Genomic DNA, 19,390 nt, shown 5'->3' on the forward strand with positions numbered 1-19,390 from the left:
TTTTTAAATTAAACAACTTATATATATATATATATCAATTTTTTATTTGTTATAAAAATATGTTAAAATCATTTTAAACATAATTTAAATAGCAAACAAAATTTTGAAAACAACATTTGTCAGCAATTGAAATTTAAAATTAAAATAATGTGACATACGCTCTTTATGAAAATAATATTATTAAGTTCGTTCTCTTAGGATAGTCTTAAAATATGAAAATATAAATTATATTAATATTCACAAATTTAGTTTTTTTAGTTGTTTAAAAAACATGTTTAGGTAATAATTATTTTGGAACCATCTAACTGCTCTGGATTCCTAAGATTGCAGTAGATGGCTACTGCTGCCACTAAAGCTCGATTGGGTTAAAACTCAGCAGGTGGTGGACAATAATTTGATGAAAATGCAGTCCCACTGTTAATATTCCTCTCCATCAACGCCTGCACAATGAACCTTAAATGCATTTTTAGATGTTCTCAGTTCCTTTTCCGTTTCTGATTGAGAGTCGAGGCATTTTGAGTTCTTTCGAATTCATAAAATGCGAGATCTCAGCTTTCTTTAATATGAGAAACAAAAAGTTAGTATAAGAAATCTAAGGAACAATGGTAAGTGAAGATAAAACCTTCACTAATCCAATCTACAATTTTGTGTTTTGTTTTAATCAAGATATGTCAGATTGATGGAGCTTGTACATAACTTGAAGCTTCAATCACTCCATCGCAACTTCTGCAGCCCTGATTCCTGTCAGCTTAGTCATAGCTGAGTCGAATGCTACAAAGAGAGATTTATCATCACCCGCCTCCACCAGCAGCTCAACACGATACCTTGCGATTGTGTTTTTTTTTTCCCAAATAGTTGGCACAAATAACAAAAGGCTGTTTTTATTAAGCAAGTTTAATATAGATATGCGAACCGAACCTGACAACTCCAACAGCAATGGCATTAAAACATGTAGGGCATGTGAACGAAGAGTTCCCTCGCTGGAGCTTCTTGGAGCATTTAGCACAGGAGATGTAACACCATCCGTTTGTAGTTTCCAGTGATGCGATCTTGGCTTTGCATAGAAACTCAATGGCCTGCAGTTATTAAAGAATTTTGGTCTTAGTCCACAGAAGCATGAGGCTGAGGCAGTAAATTATCAGAAACTTACTTGTAGGGGTGACTCCAGAACATAGTTGTTCAACTCTCCTGGTGAAACCTTTTCGAGCTTCTTTACACCATGGTACTGCTTCGCACTGGTAGTGTCCTTCTCGGGTTTTGAATACAACCTGCATATTGTATATAATCAGATATGAACAAAGACATGTGTAGATTATTTTTAGACATGTGTGTAATAAGATGAGTACTCTTGAAATAGTCTCTGGCTTGCGGCCACCTCATGGTCAAAGTAAAAATGAATCCCATAAGTAGCATCCAGGTATAGTCAACCTAAAGAAAAAATTAAATTTATTTATATTTGTCAATGGACATAAACATATGATTTGGAGTGGAAATAAATCAAAAAATGCTTACCCCCTATAAACTTGGGGTTGATGTTGGTTGCGACGATCACCTTTGCCACACCGAATGTTACCTCCAATAGACTTGGGGTTAATGCTGGTTGCGACGATCACCTTTGCCACACCGATGGCCAAGATATTTGGTTTTAGCTGGTCCGCTTATGCATCAAAAACACTTAAAGAAACAGTTGTAGAACTGCAACTAAGTTTAGTTCCATATTAGACTTCAAATATAAATTATGTAAACACATACCTATTATGAATCAATCATCGCACCTGTTAATCATAATGTGTTGAGCTGTCCACGTCTGATCATTAAAAGTAATGTTGATGTCTCGTACAGCCCCTATGATGTCTACAAAGGTTAGGTTTAGTTTGATTATACTCGATACAATAAGATCTAAACTTTATGAGTGAAAAGCTTTAAAATTTATGGGTGGTTTTGGTAAAAGTCGAAAACTTTCGATACAATAAGACGTTAGAAAAAGAATACAGATTAACACGTTCCTAACCTGGTAACTGAGTATTAGTATTTGCCAAAGACATCAGCTTAAATCACTAAACCATTCAAGAGCTACTAAGATGAGGAAGAGAAGAGAAAGGCTTCGACTTTTACTAAAACCACCCATAAAGTTTAAAGTTTTTCAGTCATCTAACAAAACCCTTATCAGCATAGAACAACAGATTAAGAGAGAGATATCTTCTTACATAGCCATTGAATTGCTGAGCAGCTGCCTTAACTTCAGACACAGAAGAGATAGTCACGAACCCGAAACTCCTGCTTCGTCATGTCACTTTGTCATAGATCACCTAACAAAGACAAATGAACTATTCTCAACTCAACAACAACAAAAAAGAACATATCTTTGTCTCCTGTCGGAATCCCATTGTAACATAACATTAACTACAGAGACAAATGAACTAATCTCAACTTAACAAAAATAAACAGAATCAATCTTTGTCTCTTGTCAGAATCCCATTATGACAATAACACAAACCACTTCAAAAAGCATAAAGAATGATTCTTTCATACCTCAACCATCTCAACATTTCCGGCGCTTTCGAAGAGCTTAGCGAGCTGAGCACTATCGACGTTAAAGGGAAGGTTACCGACAAAGAGTTTATGGTCAGCAGAGAAGGATTGCTCCTGCTGCGGAGGCGGCAGAGCCTCATCGGAGAAAATGCTCCCTTCTTCTTCTACGTTGAAGTCGTCTGTAACCGCGATGTTGCGGACGAAGCGAGACGCGGCGGAGGAAGCGAAGATGGAGAGGGAAATGGATTGGGAGTTGAGTTCGAAGGAGAGGGAAGAGGTAGGAGGGAAGTGGAGGCAGGTTTGGAGATGGAGAAAGGAAGGGATTTAGGGTTGAAGGTGGAGAGAGCGAGGGACGAAGCTGAAGCAGCCATGGAGGAGGAAGAGAAGAGATAGCGTTGACGACGTTAAGAGAGGATTGCGTCAAATCCTCGGCTAGTCTTTTTATCCACATATAAGGCCTAAAACACATAGATAAGCCAGCATCAATTCATTGCCAAGTTAATGAAACGGTGTGTTGTAATTTATGGGACATATGTAGCCTATTGCCCTATTTGATGAGGTGGCAAGAGGAAAAGAAAACAACCTTCTACTTTATGTTATAAGATTTGCTTTATGGTTTAGGTTTTAGATTTAAAATCAACTAGATCTCGATCCGCGCAACCGCGCGGATTTTTGTTTTCATTTATTTTTATATGAATATTTTGTTTTCAATTTTTAATTTGTATATATATAATATATGTGTCTATCAATTTTTAAAACATAATAAGTTTACAGTATATTTTTTGCATTGAATAGATTGTTTTAAATTTTTTGCATTGAATAGATTGTTTTAAACTTTCACATGCATTTGTATCTTCTTCTATATATATATTTTTGGATTATTATTTCATTATTAAAATCGTAGATATATATATATATATATATATATATATATATATATATATATATATATAAAGATTAGTAAAATATTGTTTTATTGTCATATTCAAAGATATTGTAACATTTCACAAATTTAGAAATTTTTTTAAAAATTAAACTTTTCGCTTCATAGATTTATATTATCGAGTAAATAATTAAACATTTAGTTTTTGTTTAATTTTTAAAATAAACTATATAGCTTAAAATTTGTTTTCACTGGTTTAAGGTAGTAAACATTAATCATTGTTAGATAATATAATTTTTGTTATTTTCAAAAAAAATCTTTATAATTTTAAAAGTTAACATCGACAAATATTTAAATATTTAACATATAGAGGTATAGTATTATAACATTAAATTATATCTATTTAATTTATACTAACTATAAATCTAATGGATCATCTATTCTTTAAATCCAACTATTGATAGCCCAATAAAAATTTCTGGTATGCCCAAAATTTAAATGATAAGATTAGAGATTAAATGTAGCATGACTTTTAAGGAATAGGTCCATTATGTCTATTTTTTTTAAAAAAAATCACACATTAATCAAGGTTGTGACTTCTGTTTTAATATTGCAACATTAGACAAATTTAGAAAGATTTTAAGAAATTAAACTTTTCGCTTCATAAATTTATATTATCGAGTAAATAATTAAACATTTAGTTTTTTGTTTAATTTTTAAAATAAACTATATAGTTTAAAATTTGTTTTCATTGGTTTAAGGTAGTAAAGATTAATCACTGTTTGATAATATGATTTTTGTTATTTAAAAAAAAATCTTTATAATTTTAAAAGTTAACATCGACAAATATTTAAATATTTAACATATCGAGTTATAGTATTACAACATTAAATTATATCTATTTAATTTTTATTATCTATAAATCCAATGGATCATCTATTCTTTAAATCCAATTATTGATAGCCCAATAAAAATTTCTGGTAGGCCCAAAATTTAAATGATAAAATTAGAGATTAAATGTAACATGGCTTTGTAAGAATAGGTCCATTAGGTCCATTTTTAAAAAATCACACATGAATCAAGGTTGTGACTTCTGTTTTAATATATAAAATGTTTACATATATAATAATATAATAAAGATACATACTTTTCTATTTTTTTAAATCAAATATTTTAATGATTACATAGTCGGTTAGAAGAATGTATGTTAATAAATGGAAAAATGGAAAATACGTGGTATGGTATTAGAATTTTAGTATATTGGTATTACTAATATTTTAATTTAAATAATTACAAAAACACATCAGTTCGGTTTAAAACCGAACCATTCGGGTTGGGAAAATCTTCAACCGAATAGTTTGAAGTAGACTTTGGTTCGGTTTGAATCGGTTTCGGTTTGGTTGGTTCGGTATGACTCTGTTCGGTTCGTTTTTTTTGCCCACCCCTATCCATTAGATCTCCACTTGCACATTCATATGGATTTTTTCTTTTTTATACTATACCATTTTAGTTTATATAAAGAAATTTATTATTAAAGTAATGTAATTTATATTTATGGAAAATTTGGAAAAATACATTTATATAAGATTATAATATGAAAAGTACACCTTGATTTAATTATTTTGAAAACTGCACTTTTGGATATTTAAATTGAGCAAGTTATCCAATATAAATATTTAAATAACACATTAACAACTATGTTTTTCAAAATTCAGAAAACTCACTAATTCTCTGAAATTTCTTTATCTCAATTTTTAATTTCATTCTCTTATTATAATTATAAAACATCAATTGGATTCTCTCATGGTTTTAAAATTAGTTTTGCCTTTACTAATTGTGCTTGTTGTTTTGTTCTCAAGATATTTTTGTGTTTTTTAAAGAAACTAGATTAAGATCCACGCATTGCGAGGGATAAACATTATATATAAGTTATTTTTACGTATTATTTTTTTTTACACGTTATGAAATAATAAATATATATTAAATATTTAAAAATCAGTGAATATTTCGTATATTATCAAATTGATGCAAACACATAAATAAATTTTATTAATCCAAACACATTTTTTATTTTATGTGGTCTATATTTAAATTTAAATGATATTTACATAGATATATAATATATTTTTAATATTGATATTTATTAAATCATTTTTTCCACTCATATTTTTTGATCATTTGTATCTTCTTATAACAAAAACTTTGAATTATTGATAACAATGTTTTTCATTGTGTGATGTTTAATAGTTTTTGCAATTTATAATTTCTTTTAAAAAATCAATGCAAAATTTAAAATTTAACTATTAAGCTGTCAATATTTGTACAAAACTTTTATCAAAAACATTGTTCAAATAAAACTTCAAAATGTAAATATTTATGTATTTTATATGGTATATAGTTAATTTAAACGATATATATATATATATATATATATATTTATTTATTCTTAATATTTATTAAATGATTATTTATACTTATATGATTTTGTAATCATTTGTACCTTGTCAAAAAAAAATTAAACCATGGTTCACAAAATTTTTAATGTGAGACTTTTAACAGTTTTAGTAATTTATAGTCATTTTTAAAAATTCAAAATATCACATATACGGAAAAATCTAAATTTTATTATATGGTTAATGTAGTTGTTTAATTTATTTTAATAAGTTAAAATTGAATAAATGATAGAGAATACACTATTTTTTATCAAATCTTTATTATTCAAAATCATTAATTGTCATATATATATTTTAACCATATTAGGCAATTCCGTAATTTTTATTTATAGAAAGAATGAAGAACATTAATAATTAATTTATGGTTAGTTTAATAAAAAGCTTATTATATATTTAGATGAACCAACATATTTCTCTAGAAACTTTAAAAATTATTGTGGTGATGACACATGGCTACCTCAAATGTTGTAATCGTCGCAACAACGATTATGGACGGATTAATGTGAATCCATCCATGAGTGTTCAAGGCCTCAAGGGAATCACGCAAAAACCTCTACTACAAGTGATTTCTAAAAGGAGATGCTGGTATTTTGTTTGTCAATGTCCCCTTCATACAGGTTCAGGTATTCATAATGAACTTGAATTGGCATGTTTCTCTCCCTTTTGACACAGTCTCTTTATTAATATATCTAACTTGGAGTTTTTTTTTTAACAGCTAATAAAGTGTATTTTTCAACAACTTGAAAAAGGAATGCATTTTTCAAAATGTAAACTATTAATAGTGTTATAAATCAATTGATGGATGTCCATAACCGGTCCGGTCCATAAACCGGCTCATACACTAAGAGAGAGAGACGGTCCAACCCTAGAGAGAGGCGGCCACGACTTGAAAAGAGAGAGAGAGAGAGAGAGAGAGAGAGAGAGAGAGAGAGAGAGAGAGAGAGAGAGAGAGAGAGAGAGAGAGAGAGAGAGAGAGAGAGAGAGAGAAAGAGAGGCGGCTTATGCTTTGGAGAAAAGAAAACTCTATTTCCTTTTCATTGTAATTGTTATCTTTCCATTATTATGTATTAGTAGTTTTCCTAATCCTAATGGGTTAAGGTTTTGGATACTTTCCTTTTTACTTATCTTGTAATCCTCTATATAAAGGGAACACTTATTCATTAATGAAACATAGAAACATTCAGTTCAAAATCTAGTGTTTCACAACACGTTATCAGCACAAAACTCTAAATACCCTGAGCCCAAAAACCTAATCGACAAAACCCTTAAACCCTAAACCTAACCCGACGAACCCTAAAACTCGATCGCGTCTCGCGTTCCCATCTCAGTTTCAGACGATCCCTGTCCGTCTCAGTTTGCGATCCGCCTCAGCCTCATCTCGCGATCCCGACTGCAACATCCAAGACCCGATAGCGATCAGCTCGCGCGACTTCAACTCCAACTCGTTTGTGCTTCCATTCGCGACAACTCCCAGCCCGCGACTTGATCAGCACAGAACCAGCTCGCGTCCGTTCCAGTTCGCGTTCCAGCTCATTCCAGTTCGCGTTCCAGCTCGTTCCAGCTCGCGTTCCAGCTCGTTCCAGCTCGTTCCAGCTCGCGTTCCAGCTCGTTCCAGCTCGCGTCCGTTCGAGATTCTCTTGGTGGTCCGGTTTCAACAATCTGCAAACAAAAGATAAAACCCTAGGATAATAGATCAAACCCTAAAAGAGTAAATCGGAGCTCGAATAAGTCTGATCCCCTAAACCCTAAATCGAGATTGATCCATTGATCAATTAAAATCATAACCTTAAAGGTTTTGAATCTCAAATCAAATCTCTTTGATCAAAGATCAAAGTTTCAAAATCCCTAAAACCCTAAATTGGAAAATCGGTTTTAATTTTGATTTGAAACTTAATTATTTGTTTGATCACCTAGAAATATTGATTAGGATTGTTTAAACTTGAATCTGAATTGCTTGACTTGGTTAAAACCCTAATGACCTAGTTTTATCACTTTGAAATCGAATTAGATTGTGGCCGTGTGGCCTTAATACTTTCTAGGTTAATTGTTCTAGATCATCATCCATGGCTGTGTGGCCTTGTTGCATTCATATCTTAACCTGATCACTACTGATTGATTGCAATTGAACTTAGATCTAATTCTAGGGATGATATTGAATTGAACTAAATAGCCGTGTGGCTTGTTCTATTACTTGGCCGATTGGTTTGTTTTGATTGAATCATGAACTGATAGAAACCAACTGCCTTAGGATTGCAATTACATGTAAAACTATATGCATTAACCCTAAATTGAATCTTGGCCGTGTGGCTTCTACTTGGCCGTGTGGCTTCTTCTTGGCTGTAAGGCATATACTTTGGCCATTAGGCTTTACCTGAATGTTTTAAAAACCTTATTTCTAAAAGACCTATATTATCTATGATTTCAGATGTCAAAAATCAATAACTTGGATTTTGCTGCCTTAAATGTCTCTGGAGACAATTACCTTCAGTGGGCGCTTGATACCAAGATCATATTGAAATCCAAAGGTCTCGGTGAATGTATCACTGAGGACAACAACTCAAATGAGAAAGATAGTTACAGAGCCATCTTGATCATTCGTCACCATCTAGCTGAGAGTCTCAAGGATCAATACCTAACCATTGAGAATCCACTAGAGCTTTGGAACAAATTGAAATCGAGATCACCAGAGAACGGTGATCCTACCAAAGGCTCGGTCTGATTGGAGGGATCTAAGAATCCAAGACTATAAGTCCGTGGACGAGTACAACTCGGCCATGTTTAAGATCGTTTCAAAGTTGAAACTGTGTGGTGAAAGTATTACGGATCAGGATATGCTTGAGAAAACCTTTTCCACTTTCCACACAAGCAATGTGCTGTTACAACAACAGTTGAGAGAGAAAGGTTTTAAAACCTATGCTGATCTTATTTCTTGTCTCTTGCTTGCTGAGCAGAATAATGAGTTATTAATGAGAAACAATAAGATGAGACCTGTTGGCTCAGCAGCACCACCTGAAGCACACAACACTGAGGACGATAAAGAGTCCCACTGTTGGGGTCAAAATCAGTCACGTAGGAATCAATGTCTGAAATTCCGTAAAAATCGGCATGAACGTTTTTACGAAAAATAAATCTTAGAAAAAAATTTATTTTTACGAAGAATCTTGCGGAGAAAACACATTCACGAAAAATCAGAGAAAGACACGAACAAGGTTGCCGCGTAGCAACCAGCACAAAAGCTGGTCGCTACGTAGCGACCGAGCTCTCACCGAAGCTCGGTCGCTACGTAGCGACCAAGCACGTACACGGCTCGGTCGCTACGTACACGGCTCGGTCGCTACGTAGCGACCGAACTCTCCCAGAAGCTCGGTTGCTACGTAGCGACCGAGCTCTCCCCGAAGCTCGGTCGCTACGTAGCGACCGAGCTCTCACCGAAACTCGGTCACTACGTAGCGACCGAGCTCTCACCGAAGCTCGGTCGCTACGTAGCGACCGAGCTCTCCCCAAAGCTCGGTCGCTACGTAGCGACCGAGCACGTACATGGCTCGGTCGCTCTGTGCACGCACACAACTCGGTCGCTACATAACGACCGTGCTTTCTTAAAAATCAATACAACACGAATCCATGCATTCTCGTCTACTCTTTAATGCTATCTCCCGAAGACCGTAGCCAACCCATTTAATGTTTCTCGTCATTTGAAGTCATCGATCGAACTTTACGATGAAAACCACGGAAAGTTCGTTTTTATCGAAAGAAGCTGTAATAAACGTTTCGAGTCAAACAACGGTCCAAAGAGACCTAAGACGTGACTCGAAACCCACTTACGATTTCTTAACCAAAAGCCCCTAAACCGTAGGAGGGTTTATGCTTGGTTCGCAAGGGAAGATAAATGTCAAGTTTCTGCGGATAAATAAAAAGTATTCGAAGATATTTAGAAAGATCGGGAAAAACGAAATATCTCCATTTTTAAGTTATGACGGCTTAAGGGCAGAAGAGGAAAAAACGTAAACCGACCTAGGAGCGAGTATATAAGGAGTCCTAGGCGAGAGGCACGAGGACAACTTTTTAGACTCAGAACTCTCGGCACTTAGAAACTCTGAGGCATTATTCTCGACATGCTCTGTTTTCATGACTGGCACCCGATTACCAGACGAACGTGCACAAGCAGTTCGATCTCTTGGTTCACTCTTGAACTACGTTTGGCTTGATCCTCGAAAGGGGGTACGTAGGCAGCCTTTCATAAGGTTCAGTCCGAAATCAATCAAAAACCTTTTCTGTATATTCTTCGTCTTTTGTTATCGAGCTGCTAGTCAACTAGGTTTGAGATTTTAGGCCGCTAGAACTAGGTAACTTGCTGACAGCCTTTGCGGCCAAAGCTTTTATGATCTCTTGTAATGATCGCAACGCTCTCACGCGGACTCGAAATAAGATCTACTGTTTTCTCTAAACTCGGTTTTTATCTTTTCATGATTTTTGCATATATTTGGTCACTTGCCGTTGGCTCTCGCAGAGATTCGGGATCTCTGGGAAATTAGGGTTTTCCTAGTTTCCTAATTTAAACGTAAATCGACAGTGCGAATTTCGGTTCCCACAGTTTGGCGCTAGAAGGAGGGGTTGAACCTCCGACCTTGTGGTTAACAGCCACATTACCAAACCTTGTGGTTAACAGACACATTATCTTAGCGACCTGTCGGGCCTCAAAAAGCTCCTCCTTTGTTTTGTCTTTTGAATCCCGATCGAAACGCTTTTCGTTTCGTCTCAATCGGAGTTTCTGTTGAGATTTTACGACGAAACAAGTAAGACTCGTCTAAACTCCTTCTCTTGCTCCTACTCGCCCTTACCTCCATCTTTGTGTTCTCCTTCAAATCTCGATCGAAACGTCTCTTGTTTCGTCTCGATTGGAGTTACCATTGAAACTTTACGATAAAAAAAAAACCCGCAAAGACTAGTTTTCTCGCGTGGATTCGGATTAATCGTATAATACGGCAACGGTTAACTTAACACCTTAGCCGCCTCAACTATACGATTACGTTGAACCTTTTTATTGACTTCGTATCAGTCAAGTTTGGAAGATAAATGTCAAGTTTCAAAGGATAAACACCAATATCGAAAAAGGCGAACATCATCTTCGAGAGAAATGAGCAAGCAAAACTGAGAAAGCAAAACTGAGAAGAGACAAAACTGCATCTTCGAGAGAACTAAGGTATTTGCGACTTGAAATTTTTGAAATCAGACTTGGAGTTTTCGTAGGAAATTACTAAGAAATAAAAACGTCTTTGAGACTGCCATAGAACTTTAGGGAACGTAAAACCTAGGTGGATAGTCTAGTGAACTAAGTCTTAGGTGATTTTTCCTGTCTCGATATATTGTCCCATAACTATTCATCCAGATCTTGCAAACCGATCTAAACTCTCCGAAAATCGAGAAACGATCGCCACGCATATCAAGCTCGCTTCCTAAGGAGAGAAAAAACTAGAGACATGAACGTCGTCTTAAAACCGATTCGTTTCTGGCAATTCTCTCGCAACCGACATATTCCAAGTCTTCAACCTGGAAACAACCAAATCACAGTCCAAGCGTCGTCTTCAAACCGATTCGGACTGTCGATCATTCTATTCTTCGAGAAAAAAGAACGGAGTAGGTGCGTATACTATACTCGTATACTCTCATACTTCAAAAACATATTCAAACAATGCGAGGTCTCGTCAAGATCAAGAAAACGCTTTCAACAAGAAAACGCTTTTGACAAAGCAAACTCTCGTAGAAATATGCAGAAAAATATTCATACAATGTGATGTCTCGTCAAGATCATCCTAAAAGCAAACGACAATCTGAGATTCGTCTAAACGCTAGGAACTGATCCAAACCATGCTGGAAAAATTCTCAAAGACTATACAGCATCTATCATCGCAATCATTCGTTTAGAAAACTTCTGCCAAACTTCAGAATGAAAGTCGATGATTTGCTGAAGTCATAAAGATCTTTTCCGATTTGATAAAACGATTTTCGTATAAGAATCATTATACGAGAAATCTTTTGGCATCAAAGCATCACTCTCATTTTCCGTTGAACCAACCGACTCACGGAGAAACATCAAAAACATTTGCGACAAAGCAAAATCAAGAACAAAAGTAACAGAAAATACGACAAAGAGAACACGTCCTCCCCGCTCGTCGACTAAGTCTATCGCTGTTTAACTGATTCATTCAAGAAACCTGCAAAAACGTTTCGCGACTAGATCTCGGTGTAATAACCTTTGGTAAAACTCCATGAGTGACTCAGAGAAACTTTCACCGAAGAGTAAAAACAAAAGCGAAAACGTGTCTCAAAAATCTGCGGAAACATCGTTATTTTGACATCTCCATATGTCGCGTCAATTTAATAAATTCGTAAAAACCGGTCGCCCATTACTTACGTAGAAAATCCTTCGTATAATCAGATCATGTCATACGAAGTAACTTTTTCAAGTAAACGTAATAGGTTTTACGAAAAAGTACTTTCCTTATAGCAAAAAACCAAGCTGTATGATCCGACATTGGACGACCAATATAAACTTTACTTCCTCGTACCATGATCTGAAAGGTCTCATTCTTTAGCCCCGCGACTCACTGGCATCCGCTCTCATTCCGCGTGGTCACGTCCGAGCAGGAAATCACCCCGCAACTGACTCCGCACGGGCTCTGTATCGAGCTTCTTAGGCTTTATCTCCCTCGGAAACAAAAGAAACAACTTCCATACGAATAAAGGAAACATTATACAAAACTTTCATCGTATAAATTAACCCTAAAGTGGAAAAACGTTTTCTACCACCATGGGCATACTCGGCCTATCAATCTCGATAAACGCCATTCGTCACTCGCCCAATTACGCCTTTCCTTCGAAGCTGAACTAGGTTACAGCATCCCCTTTAAGGACGATTCTAACCGACTTGACCTTATTGAGAGCACGAAAGTGTCATGGTCTAATCCTTTGGCAACAACGTCCTTGGCTATAAAGCTGAGCACAACCTTCATGCAAAGCCAAAACAATTGAGCAACCACCGCTCCAATAACTTGACGGCTAAACGGTACCGCTCCAATAACTTGACGGCTAAACGGTAATCCAGAATTTGTCTTGAAACGCCAAGTAACAATTACACAAACAATTATCGTACCACCCAAAAACGGGAATCATACGGTAAATTCGTCATAACAAAACTCAGTCCTAACAACCAAACAGTTAAGGGAAAGGTTCCACTTGTCAAAAAATCGACCAAGTTCCATATACTACGATTCAGTTTAAGCCTGCTGTGTTTTACTCGTAAAATGCGGCATGTAAGGAAAACTCGTGACAGAGCTCCTATAGCTATATGGAACATCCTCAAATAGACACGAAAGAATTCTCGGAAGGCCAACACCACACAAAGCACGGTATAGGAGGATGCCTATTTCCGGGGACAAATTTACGCGACCCCTTGGTCCTAACTCCTCGATCGCAAATCAAATCCAAACAGGAACAACAATTCTGGTTGCGAACATCCGTAGTCAAACCAGAATGTTTCCCAAACGCTGGGCTAAGACTAATCCCTTGCAACATCGCGAAACATCTTCAAGCCCGCGAACATTTCAAGCACGAAACGCGGCATACGAAAGAATAACAAATCTTCAGCATCGCGAGACGTCGCAGACGCCTGAAGATTCGTTCTTCGACGAAATTTTCTTCCTCGATAAAAACACTTTCTTGGAAGACCATACAGTCATACGCACTAACATCTTCTCAAAACATATCCTTCGCGAAGACTCGAAACGGTAATTTTAACCATTAAGTTTGTTGCTTATCACAACAAACTCTTAACGTCCTAAACAGACTTAGCCATCTCGTAGAGATGACTCTCGTACATCCGACACAAGGATAATAGCGCTATAAAAGAAACCCAAAATTTTTGGTCAGCACTTCCAGGAGGCTTAAAAATTGTCCTTGGAGAGATGCTCGGTTCCAACCATACAAGTCGTATAAGCCAAGAACCTATCGCAGACTTTAAATCGGTATGGAATCAGGATGGAACTGAAACGGGATACGTAAGTCGAATTAGTCATCGCACCCTCTAAAACCAGGAGTAAACCTAGGTCTTGCCCTAAACCCAGCGCATTGGTCTCTAACATCTCTAGGCATAGTATCAAAAACCTTGATACGAGATCCCAAAATTTGTCTCTTTGCCAATATTCGAGCGTCTTCAGAAATTCCGCAAGTTTACACGCTGCGGAAAACTCTCGAAACAGATCACGGATATAACAGTTCACACAGAGTTAGATTACGAGATGACAACTCGTAGTCTTCCTTCTACACCCATATAAGATACCATCAGCAGCAACACGCCTGATAACCTCTACATAAAAACCAGAATGTAAAGGTCTCGCTGGAAAACTGGTCATACGAACCTTAACTCCAAGACGAACTACGAAAGGCTTGATCCCTTCAACAAGGGTATGTAGGCAGCCGTCATAAGGCGCAGCCCCAATCTTATCGCGTTTTACTTTTAGAAGAGCGAGAAGACAACTTCACGGTTTCGTTCTATATAAGCACGTTTCATTTGCTTATTGGTTTGGGCCTCGAGAATGTCGTTGAATGTATCTTCGCAGATATCGTCGAAAACTTCGTCTAATCTTTCTTCCAATTCATCGGATGAAGATGATGACATCCTGCTTGAGAAAATAATGTCTAAGTTTTTTTTTGTATAAGTTAATTTTTATGTATAATCTCAAATTATGTATAAGTTATTTTTATGTATAAGTTCAAAATTTTAATTCCAAATTTATGTTAACATAATCAATAGTCCTACGCTTAAAATTATGTGTGTATTCGTTTGGTTTCAATCGGAAGCAAGAGAAGTCTTAATATTTTGAAGTCTTAATATCCTTTTTACTATAACATTATAGCAAGTCTTAATATTCTACCAAGTGTTGAGTTCAAATCAAGAGAACATCCTTTTTACAATAACATTCTAGCAAGTCTTAATATTGATACAAAGAGAATCAAGAGAACATCCTTTTTACTATAACATTCTAGCAAGTCTTAATATTGATACAAAGAGAATCAAGAGAAGAACTTCTTACACGCAAATATTACAAGAGATCAGTCAGGTTTTGTGATCTTTAGAAGATCATGGTAGCAACATCTTACAACATCTCCGAGAAAACACAAGAACATAAGTCAAGTTTTGATGAAGAGGAAACAAAGAGAAGATGATACATAGCTAAAAACCAAATGAGAACTACTTATACTACATAAACTGAAAGAGATGAACCCGTGACTTTCAGTACTCCTAATGCACCCGTGACTTTCCCTACTCCTAATGCACCCGTGACTTTCCCAAGCTTCAATGCACCCGTGACAACTTCAGCCTTAACCTGAAACAAGGAGAATCAAGAGAAGAGTTAGTTTAGTTTTAAAGAAATTAGTACTCAAAACAACAGTAATACCTTAAACCGAACAGATAAACATCAAATCAATTCAGACATTAGTTTGAGTTTTAGAGTTGTTTCCATCTCAGAGAGAGGCTCCTTTTTTCGCGAATAAACGATCAAGGAGCTTTTGCCTAGACAGTTTTTCTTTGAGTTCTAAAACGCCTTGTAACTTTGACAACTCCTGTTCTCTGCCACTCTTCTTCCATCATCCGCCTCTGGTTGAGGTTGGTACTCAATCGCCTCTGCATTGAAGTAGCTACTCTCAGCTTCATCCGCGTACATCTGACCTTCTGCTTCAAGGAGGGAGGTTATGTCTACAGAGTTTGATGATGAAGATGGCTGGCTGTAACTGTAATCGTGTCCCATATTCGTTTACCTGAAAGAAATGATGTAAGAACATGGTTAAAAAACAATAATCATCATCAAACCAACGCAAGCAACAAGTAAGAACAGAGTTAAAGCACAAAAATCATCATCAACCAACGAAACCAACGACCAAGGATGCAAGTTATATCCGACTAAGTTAAATGATAATATTATCATGGAACCAATATTATCATTTTTATAAGAACAAATATGACAAATCAATAAGAACAGATTGAAATCGAACACAAATAAACCTAAGATAACACAATCTCGTTGTAATCGATTGCAAACATTAAAAATGACAAATCAATAAGAACATGTTTCGATTAAAAAAATAAAAGGTTTTGAAACCGTTAATCGATTGAAACAAAAAATGGAATTTCTAACCGTATAAGAAATAAAGAGAAGATTTGCTTCCGATTGAAACCAAAATTGTTTCGAAACCATATCTACAAAAGCAAAGAATTCAGAAAACAAATTTTCCCCAAATAGTTTTGAAACCCTAATGTCAAAACTTTTCCCAAATCGATCGAAACTACATAACCCAGCCCTTTTTAGACAACAAACAAGATGGAAACTGATCTTAATCGAGAAATCTACAACTTTAAAGCTTGGATTTACCTTGGTCAAGCCGAGGGAGAGATATCGCCGTGTTGTCGCCTTTCTCTCGAGAGCTCTTTTTTTTTCTCCTTCGGTCGAGAATGATTTTCTTTTTTTTTACCCAAGCCAAACCATAAACCGAGACCGACCCACTCAAGCGGTAACACGTACACAAGAACTTGATCCTTAATATCCTTCTCGACGGACCAATCCTTAGTTCAATTAGGATAATTAATAATATTTTATTAAAACAAACCTAAGGATTTGCGCTAAGGATTCCTTCCCGTTGTGGATGGTCTAAGATTTACAAAAGATATATTTGTAAATGTTAAAAGGATAAGTAAGAACCTGACTTTCAAAATAGTTATATAGTATATAGTTTTCTATAATTATTATATGTAATATATTTGTCAATATATTATTACATATCGTGCCGCCTAGGTTATTATATATACACGACTACATATAACTGAGTCTAGTAAAAGGGGGAATATAACTCTGGAAAGAAAGAATGAGGGTTTTTAAGAAGAACAAGAAGAGAAGAAGACGAGAGAAATCCAGAGATGATAGATCACAACCAAACCATATTCCTCTTGATCTAACCTTTGAGATACTCTCAAGACTTCCTGCCAAATCAGTCGTGAGATATCAATGTGTCTCGAAGCTCTGGTCTTCTTTCACCACACTTCCGAGTTTTATCAACTCCTTCGCGTCTCGGTCCTCATCACGATCACCGCGTCTTCTGATCACCTTCACGCTACAAGGGAAGCACTTCGTTTTCTCGTTTCCTCAAAACCAGAACCCTGAAGGGTCTTATTCTCCAGTGTACCGTTATCATATGAAAAACGCTTATTATGATTATATGCGATCGGAGAGCGTCCATGGTTTGATTCTATTATATGGATTCCGGATTTGGAACCCAAGCTTACGTCGGATTTTTACCTTACCACATCCCGAAGAGCACATCCCCATCTCGCTTTGTAGTCGTAGATCTTATTTAAGTTACGATCCATTGGAGGGTATACACAAAGTACTGTGCTTATATTATGGAAGTAATTCTGTAGAGCCTCTGATTATTACATTGGGAGCTCAAGAATCATGGAGAATAGTAACCAAAGGACGTTGCCCTGTGCATTCCCCAACTAAAGAAGGATATGGGCGTTGCTTCAATGGGATTCTGTACTATCAAGCTAGAGTTGATGATCATGATATAATAATGCGCTTTGATGTCAAATCTGAAAGCTTTAGTCCAAAGTATACCAGTAGTTTTCGATCGTATAAGATGATGATACCTTATGAGGGAAGGCTAGCCTTAGTTACTCATGACTTTCCAGGTGAATTATATATTTTGAAAGATGCAGATGGACACGAATGGACGCGTCAATGTTTACCACGTGTACGTTTTAAGAGCAAGTGGAGGATTTATATGTAATTGAAGGGTATTACTGATGCCGGTGAGCTTGTTTTTGCACCAAGAAGTTTTGTTGACTCGTTTTATATTCTATATTTTGATCCAAGGAGAAACAGTACTCGAGAAGCCTTCTTTGAAGGATTTATGGGTGATGAATTTAGACGCAGTGATTATCGATTTCCTAACGACCGAACAGACTGTTTGGGTGTTTTCGCAAATCACATGGAGAGTCTCGTGTCTTTCTAGGTGCAGCCTTCTTTCGCTCAATGCTCTTCAATGTTTTTGTTTTCGACTTTTGTTGTGGTTTTTTTTTGTTGTTGAAAGAATGTAAACATTTATTAATTTCAATCAAAAACATTGTTACAATAGATGTGTCACTGTTTAGAAGATCAAACACAAGAAAAAAATGTCATGCTTTTTCCCTAGTTCCTCCAAGCCTCCATTGTACCTTGATATTTGCTGCAATTCATTCTCCAAAATGTTGAGATTTTTTTTTTTTTTTTAATTTTTAAAAGTTTTTACGTACCCACAAAGATGATGCAACCGATCAAAATACATAAAACGAAACAGATATGAAGCAAGCTATAGTTTAGGAGAATTTGTGTAACAGCTCCTTAGACTTGGACTCTATCGAACCAAATGTAGAGGAAGGTTTGTTGCTGTTGACTTTGTAGAGTAACAGGTCTCCGCAAATTTGTTGTCTCTATATCCAATGCAAAAAGCTTTGAGCGCAGCTGTAGAGATATGTCCTTTATAATTTGAGCTGGGGGCCTAGTTGAGTTTAAGTGAAACCTGTTGTTTCTTTCCTTCCAAAGGTGATAGATGGTTGCCTGAAAGAGTAGATGCATCATGATTTTTAACTTTTCTGTGAGTTGAGGAGAAGAGAGCCAAGCAACAATGGCCTGGAGCGCTGAAGGGGGTGTGAGTCTTGATCTGGAGACTAATCCATTCCAGACAGAGAGATAGTAGTCGCATTCAAAGAAAATATGAGGGGCAGTTTCATCACAGCTGCCACACAATAAGCACGTTGAAGGAACATTCATACCCCAAGAGATTAACCTGTCACCATTCTTTCTCTCATGACGAGCCAGGTTATGAAGGCATGTCTAGGAATCCGCTTTTTAAACCAGACCACCCTGTGCCATTGTGCAATAGGTGGGTCAGGGTTTAGCGTGCTGTAGAGCTTGGAAACAAAGAAGTCCGAAGGTTGGTCAGCTGGAGAATTGCGCCACAGAAAAAAGTCTTCATCTATGGAATCAACATCAGGCACATGAGCCGGAAGCACTGAGCGAATGTAACGAAGAATTGGGTGTCTGCTCCTTGAAGAAATGGTCCACGTGCCATTTGTTACAACGGAAGAGACAGAAGCATCCAAGGGAATACCCGAGACCATAGGGCCAGTTGGTCTGGTTCTTGAGAGGATTGGTCCATCAGGAGTCCAAATATCATGCCAAAAGGAGGCTTGCCTTCCAGAAACCGCATGACACATGATGAGGGGACGAGTCAAGTCCCGCAGCGTCATCAGCCATCTCCATATCCAACTCCCAACAGAGGTGAAATCAGCAGTCCAAAAGAGATTATCCGGAACATAATGACGCTTCACCCAAGCAACCCATAAGGACCCCGATCCAGCAAAAATGTTCCACACGTGCTTAATTCCATAAGCCGTATTTAGATCTGAAATCCGGCGAAGACCTAACCCTCC

The 19,390-nt window shown here is 36.5% G+C and overlaps 1 protein-coding gene, 1 long non-coding RNA gene and 1 pseudogene across 2 annotated transcripts; 1 reads left to right on the plus strand and 2 right to left on the minus strand.

Annotated features, from left to right (window-relative positions):
• Positions 1 to 530: 530 nt before the first annotated feature.
• On the minus strand, positions 531 to 3,034 carry LOC106389622 (annotated as a pseudogene).
• An 11,437-nt stretch (positions 3,035 to 14,471) lies between these two features.
• LOC111204163 lies at positions 14,472 to 16,406 on the minus strand. The gene is made up of 3 exons (XR_002656578.2): positions 16,296 to 16,406; positions 15,324 to 15,684; positions 14,472 to 15,251 (listed from the first exon to the last, which is right to left on the minus strand). It is a non-coding gene; the product is annotated as an uncharacterized LOC111204163 (long non-coding RNA).
• Positions 16,407 to 16,571: 165 nt separating this feature from the next.
• On the plus strand, positions 16,572 to 18,053 carry LOC106386017 (putative F-box protein At1g50870). Its single transcript, XM_022697847.2, has one exon. It carries the CDS (start codon positions 16,786 to 16,788, stop codon positions 17,704 to 17,706), a length of 921 nt encoding a protein of 306 aa, XP_022553568.1. The 5' UTR covers positions 16,572 to 16,785; the 3' UTR covers positions 17,707 to 18,053.
• The last annotated feature ends 1,337 nt before the right edge of the window (positions 18,054 to 19,390 follow it).

The sequence above is a fragment of the Brassica napus genome, chromosome C3, assembly GCF_020379485.1.
Source record: "Brassica napus cultivar Da-Ae chromosome C3, Da-Ae, whole genome shotgun sequence".
NCBI classification, from domain to species: Eukaryota; Viridiplantae; Streptophyta; class Magnoliopsida; order Brassicales; family Brassicaceae; genus Brassica; species Brassica napus.